The sequence below is a fragment of the Oncorhynchus gorbuscha genome, unplaced genomic scaffold, assembly GCF_021184085.1.
Source record: "Oncorhynchus gorbuscha isolate QuinsamMale2020 ecotype Even-year unplaced genomic scaffold, OgorEven_v1.0 Un_scaffold_4222, whole genome shotgun sequence".
Taxonomy (NCBI): Eukaryota; Metazoa; Chordata; class Actinopteri; order Salmoniformes; family Salmonidae; genus Oncorhynchus; species Oncorhynchus gorbuscha.
The window spans coordinates 1-6850 of NW_025748289.1; the positions used below are offsets into that span (position 1 = coordinate 1).

The 6850-nt window shown below is 43.6% G+C and overlaps 1 protein-coding gene across 4 annotated transcripts; it reads right to left on the reverse strand.

The window, feature by feature from the left end:
• Positions 1-482: 482 nt before the first annotated feature.
• LOC124028463 (sentrin-specific protease 5-like) lies at positions 483-5333 on the reverse strand. Of its 4 annotated transcripts, none has more exons than XM_046340512.1 (8): positions 5231-5333; positions 3239-3343; positions 1790-2889; positions 1568-1673; positions 1328-1475; positions 1060-1107; positions 801-928; positions 483-750 (listed from the first exon to the last, which is right to left on the reverse strand). In XM_046340512.1, exons 3-8 carry the CDS (start codon positions 2739-2741, stop codon positions 747-749), a joined length of 1386 nt encoding a protein of 461 aa, XP_046196468.1. In that variant the 5' UTR covers positions 2742-2889; positions 3239-3343; positions 5231-5333; the 3' UTR covers positions 483-746. The 4 variants fall into 4 exon arrangements, with proteins under 4 accessions (XP_046196468.1, XP_046196469.1, XP_046196466.1 ...); XM_046340513.1 differs by lacking the exon at positions 5231-5333 and adding an exon at positions 4026-4147; XM_046340510.1 differs by lacking the exon at positions 5231-5333 and adding an exon at positions 3975-4123 and having other exon boundaries at positions 483-800; positions 851-928.
• Between the last annotated feature and the right edge of the window lie 1517 nt (positions 5334-6850).

Here is a 6850-nt window from a genome sequence, read left to right on the forward strand (position 1 = left end):
GAGAGACACAGAGAGAGACACAGAGAGAGAGAGACACAGAGAGAGACACAGAGAGAGAGAGACACAGAGAGACACAGAGAGAGAGACACAGAGAGAGACACACAGAGAGAGAGACACAGAGAGAGAGAGACACAGAGAGAGAGAGACAGAGAGAGACACAGACAGAGAGAGACACAGACAGAGAGAGACACAGACAGAGAGAGACACAGACAGAGAGAGACAGACAGAGAGAGACACAGACAGAGAGAGACAGACAGAGAGAGACAGACAGAGACACAGACAGAGAGACACAGACAGAGAGAGACACAGACAGAGAGAGACACAGACAGAGAGAGACAGAGACAGAGAGAGACACAGACAGAGAGAGACAGAGACAGAGAGACACAGACCGAGGGAGACAGAGACCGAGGGAGACAGAGAGAGACCGAGGGAGACAGAGACACAGACCGAGGGAGACAGAGAGAGAGACACAGAGAGAGAGAGACACAGAGAGAGAGAGAGATCGAGGGAGACAGAGACACAGACCGAGGGAGACAGAGAGACACAGACAGAGAGAGACAGAGACAGACAGAGAGAGACACAGACAGAGAGAGAAACACCAGATTAACCACAATCGCGGACATATTCTAATTTAGCTTGTTCTGTGAGACTGACAGTCTCAGATAAACATTGAGCCTTTACATTTCTGGTCATATCTTAACAAACTAGCAATAAATTGGCTGCATCTTCTATAACCTACCACTAGCTTACCTTTTTGGTCCATCTCTTAACCCCTTCGTAGCCTTTGGCCACCAGCTTACCTTTTTGGTCCATCTCTTAACCCCTTCGTAGCCTTTGGCCACCAGCTTACCTTTTTGGTCCATCTCTTAACCCCTTCGTAGCCTTTGGCCACCAGCTGCCGGTGGAAAAAGCTGTTGAAGAAATGAACCTGCGGGAGAAAAATAGGAAAACATTCAGTAACCTCGGTAACCAAGCAGAAGACCACCACCATTCTAACAACTCCCTTTCACAATTAACCCTTAGTTGAACATTCTGATCCAGGATCCAAAATGAACGCACCTTGTTCTGTGTAGCATCCATGATCAATTCTCCATACATGTTTATGACCTAGACACACACACACACACACACACACACACACACACACACACACACACACACACACACACACACACACACACACACACACACACACACACACACACACACACACACACACACACACACACACGACAGAAACATGGCAACGTTTGAATTTCAGGTTAGATAATACGTAGGCGAATAAGTTTATAAGCAGCAAGCACAGTTTCCTATCGACCAAAGCTACCTGGTCGTTGACCCAGTTTTGGTCATTCAGTGTGGACAGGTCCTCCAGGGTCAGAGTGTGCTTGTTGTAGTCCACTTTGAAGCACTTCATAGAGGTGGAGGCGAGACCCGCTTTATACTTCATCATTTCTGAGTGGATGTTTAGCTTCCTAGTACAGAGAAATGAACAGATGCTATCAGCATAACAATGGAAATCAACAATGAAATTGAAGCTGGTTTGTAATCTCAAAAGGATTCCTACTTGTCATGGAGGTCAGTGTTACACTTGTTCTTCAGATGCTCCAGTACGTCAGTCTCAGTGAGGGGGATGAAGCTCCCGTACTTCACATAGAAGAACGCCAGGAACTCTGAGGGAGAGAGAGACAGGACAGGAATCAATAATAACACCATACATAAGTAATATGAACTTAAAATGTATACAATTTTTTTTTTTTTTATCATAGTTACAATAAAGTTCTAGTACCATGTATAAGGTCTATGATTACTTCATGGATGTCTTCAGGGTTGGGTTGCTGTGCTGGATTTGAGACACAGTCGTCCTCTGGCTCAGTGCTTGGAGCCCACACTCCCACCTCACAGTAATCTCTGTGGTCCCACAGAGCGAAGGGGTGGAGGGTGCTGCATAACATAATGCCTGAGGAAACACAGGCTGTGGCTGATGGTTCCACCTCCATAGGGGCGCTACAGTCTGTTGGTTCCTCGTTGGTCACAGCAGATGTACCGTTGGAAAGGGAGACAGCTGCGTCACCAGCCTGGGGCTGCTTCATGACCTCCGTGTTAGAGTCGGTTACCGGCTGTTTGTCTAAACCACAACCATTCTCCTGCTCCATCTCTGAATCAGTAACATGCTCAACCACAGACTTCATTATAGGTTGAACCACAGAGTTTGTTACTGGTTGAACCACAGACTTGGTCACCAGTTTAACCACAGTGTACGTTAACTTCTGACCCATAGAGTTCGTTAAAGGTTGACCCATAGAGTCCGTTAAAGGTTGAGGTTGACCGACAGAGTTGTTTACAAGTTGAGCCACAACATTCATTACAGGTTGACCGACGGAGCTGGTTACAAATGGAGCCAAGGAGTTGGTTACCTCCTCCACAACTGAGTCGTTTGCCAGCTGTCGGATGGCTGTTACCTGCTCCTCTGTCATCTGGGTCTTCTCAGAAGAGTGGTGACCACCCGTCCTCTTGGGGGTCTCCCCCAGGGCCTGGCCCCTGCCCTTCCCCAGATGTGCCCTGCGTTGTCTGGGCTTGCCACCTGGAGTCTTCCCATGTGGGTCCTTCCCATTGTGGTGCTTAGAGTTTGGCCCACAGCAGTCACATGCCTTGGGTGTCCTCTTCCTCCCAGAGGAGCGGCCATTGGTGCCCACCAGTGCCGGCGGTGGTGTTTGGGGGACTGAGACGTTATGAACCATGGCTCTGTCCTCAGCTACTACCCCATCCCTTCACAGCTGCTTCTGGCCCAGAGTGCTGGTCCCAGCCCTCAGGGGCACTGAACCAGGGACCCCCCAGTAAATGGACTTTCTGCCTGAGTTGTGGGTGGATAAGGACCCTGGACTAGAGCTGGGATGATAAACAGAAAATGATCGCCACCGACCCTGGACTAGAGCTGGGATGATAAACAGGAAATGATCGCCACCGACCATACTGATCACTCACCGCAGGCATTTTGCTGACATCATTCATTAAACACATGACAAATGTTAAGTTTGAAGCAAAATTTTGTGCAAATATGGGTGATTGTTAATGGGACAATTGATGGCTACAACCATAGTACATAGTACTTTAAAGGTTATAAAAATAAACAAAACTGTGGTGCACATTAATGTTATAAATGTATTGTTCTACTTATCGATATCGCACCAATTCAGGCAATTTATTGCAATATTTTTGCCCATATCGCCCAGCTAACCTGCACCCTGGCTGGCCAGGTAGTTGACAGTTTCAGACTGAAGTCTTAGAGGGTGGCGAATGGAGGTCCTTCTCAGGGGTTACCCCTTACAAGCCAAGGAAGAAGCTACATTGAAGTAAAGAGAGCTGTTAGGATAGCTTAACTGTGTGAAATGAATGTACTAAGTTTATTTGATGAAAACAGTATTGTTGATAGATAACTAGGCATATTAGAAGAACTGGTGTGACCTGCTATATTGTCAAATGTCCCAACAGTTTAATTAATATACATTACATTATTACACATATTGCTAATCCTTTACTAAAATAACGTAAAGGAGTATCTAATAATGGTGATGTCTGCAACAAATAAACCATTCTGAGCAACTTATCACTTTTTGGGCAACTGAACTGGTCTGTGAGGTCGTTAGCTCGCTAATAGTGTGCTCAGCCATGTTTACAACAACTTGAGCTGCTTTTGCGTCTTGCAATCGATGACTGGATAACTATTCCTCCACTGTTGTAACGCTGTAGCGTATGAATGTTGTGTAGCTAAACACAGAAGAGTCATGACAACGTTGGAGTATCGAACAAGCTAGCTAGCTAGCTAGCATAGCAAGCTGAATATATAGCTAGCTACTAACACAAATGGTTTCCTGTTTCCATGGCTGAAAATGCGATCTGCACAGAGACATCGCTTTAACTCGTTCTTACAGTATCGATAATTCATAAGCACAACTACAAAGCACATATATTACCACATTTCTGCAATCGTCAAACAAGTTTCCGTGATAACAAACAACTCTCACTTGTGTGATCAAACAATCCATCTCATTAGTTTGCCGTCGCTTACTGATTGCGTCACATTCCAGCGCAAACGGTTCTCACAAGCTACCACAGCCACAAAGTCAAAATTGCTGGTCGTTATCAATAAAAAGTGCAGTGTTCAATTTACCTGCTGGCGAGTAAGAAGACCCTCCAACCATTGACTCTTGCTTGCCGTTTTCAAGGTATTGTTAAATAAACATGAACTATTTGGTTGTAATATCATCACCTCTTGAAAAGCATAGTCAGAACTATACATTTCCGATTATTCTATGTATGACAAATGCGCACATTTAGCTCTATTTTTTTATTTCACCTTTATTTAACCAGGTAGGCTAGTTGAGAAGAAGTTCTCATTTGCAACTGCGACCTGGCCACGATAAAGCACAGCAGTGTGACCAGACAACACAGAGTTACACATGGAGTAAACGATTAACAAGTCAATAACACAATAGAAAAAATATATATATATATATCTATATACATTGTGTGCAAAATGTGCAAAACTCATCAGAGTTGTACAGCAAGTAACTGCGGAGCACGTGGGGATGTGTGTTACTGTTCCACTGGATGTCATAAGGTGAATGCACCAATTTGTAAGTCGCTCTGGATAAGAGCGTCTGCTAAATGACTTAAATGTAATGTAAATGTAAATGTTACTCTTCAGCCTTATTTAACCTTGTATTTAACTAGGCAAGTCAGTTAAGAACAAATTCTTATTTACAATGACGGTCTAGGAACAGTGGGTTAACTGCCTTGTTCAGGGGCAAAACGACAGATTTTCACCTTGTCAGCTCGGGGATTCGATCTAGTAACCTTTCGGTTACTGGTTAAAAGCTCTAACCACCAGGCTACCTGCAGCCCCAAAATATTAACGGAACGGTTCACCCATTTTGAAGGTTATATTGTTTTTGCCCATCTCTGAGTGATGGTCTATCGACTCCGTTCGTCATTTCATGTTTTCATGAGTATCTTTGAGTTATTGGCGTTCAAGCAGGCAGAAATCCGTCCGGTATGACGTCATGATCATCATGATAAACTCGCACTCACTACACTGGAAGTTTATAGGAAAACTACTTTTAGATCGCCAAAAACGTATATCATACATGCCAGATTTCGATACTGGTCGAGGTCATAACTCTGGAGGATGTCTTCTCTTGAATTGATCATATATTTGCAGTATTCCTACCTTGAAAAATGTGTAATTTAAAGTCTAGCACATTTTTCCTGTTTGTCTGCCTCTTTAGTCCAGGGTGCATTGCATGGTGCCGTTGCTAGAGATATTATAGAAAGGAGATAGGAATCCAATGAAGGAACTGATAACGCCTTACCCAGCAGACTGTCGACCAATCGCATTCACATTGGCTATTCTGATTTTAGAGCACTCTCGTTTGAGTGTGCCAGAGTGCAGAATAACTGATTTAATTTATGAATGCGTAACACCCATTGAATATATATATATATATATTTTTTTTCACCTTTATTTAACCAGGTAGGCTAGTTGAGAACAGGTTCTCATTTGCAACTGCGACCTGGCCAAGATAAAGCATAGCAGTGTGAACAGACAACACAGAGTTACACATGGAGTAAACAATTAACAATTAATATGACCGGTGTCAGTAAATGTCGGTAAAAATTGGTGGCTGACTAACTACTTTTTTGCCCCACTGTATATGATAAACAGAGTAGCAGTAGTGTAAAAGAGGGGTTGGTGGGTGGCGGGACACAATGCAGATAGTCTGGGTAGCCAATGTGCGGGAGCACCGGTTAGTCGGGCTAATTGAGGTAGTATGTACATGAATGTATAGTTAAAGTGACTATGTAAATTTGATTAACAGAGAGTAGCAGCAGCCTAAAAGAGGGGTTGGGGGCACACAATGCAAATAGTCCGGGTAGCCATTTGATTACCTGTTCAGGAGTTTTATGTTAAAAGATAAACTGTTGAGAAGCCATGGGTAGGCCTGGGAGGGCATAGGCCAACCAACCAATCAGAATTGTTTCATCAGCTGTCCGGATGGCTGGTCTCAGACGATCCCGCTGGTGAAGAAGCCCGATGTGGAGGTCCTAGGCTGTGTCTTGAATTTAATTAATCTGATGACTGTTATTTATTTAATCAACTAACTATGTTTACTTGTTACCCTATTTTAAATTAGTCATGTAACAAAACTACTCATTAGGATTTGGGGCACCACAAGAGCGGTTGTTTAAAGAGTTACCATCTCCCGAATTAAACATCCATAAAACAATCAATGTATTAATCCTAACCTCGTATCATATCATCCTTCTGAACAGTCTTAACCACCTGCATCTGTAACACCCCCAGCTTTACTTATGATTCAGTACTACACTAATTGGTTTAATTATTTGTATACTAGCTAATAAAATAAAATGATAATACACGATAAACATACACACTTTATACAACAGAAACAGGTCCCTAGCGGACTGACACAACATGGCGGCTTGTTACCACAGACATGGAGAGGGCAAGAGGGACAGAGACATAATTCTTTGGTACATTAAGAAACTCCTCTCACGGTAATCCTATACTTTGCACACGAACCGCCACCCGTTTGGAGTAAGAAATCATTAATATATTTATGTGTAAATGCCTTGGTTTGCCGTGTATCTATGTAGGAATCTTTTTTGGGGAGAGGTTTGGTTGGGCCTTTCTGCGGCACGCTTGTAATGCTCTAATTGTCCACAAGGCGTCCCCCACCCATCTCTTATACTGTTGTCCTCTGCCGTCGTCCGGTATCCGTTGACCTGTTGTGTAGTCCTGAACAGAACTACAGAGTTTATTCTACTT

What these genes read in the sequence shown, in the direction of transcription:
- LOC124028463 (XM_046340512.1), bottom strand. Translation starts at nt 2,741, where the DNA reads ATGGTTCATAACGTCTCAGTCCCCCAAACACCACCGCCGGCACTGGTG. An exon ending in AATCATAGACCTTATACATG is followed by an intron (nt 1,674 to 1,789) that starts GTACTAGAACTT and finishes TCTCTCCCTCAG; the next exon opens with AGTTCCTGGCGTTCTTCTAT. An exon ending in TGGATGCTACACAGAACAAG is followed by an intron (nt 929 to 1,059) that starts GTGCGTTCATTT and finishes TTTCTCCCGCAG; the next exon opens with GTTCATTTCTTCAACAGCTT.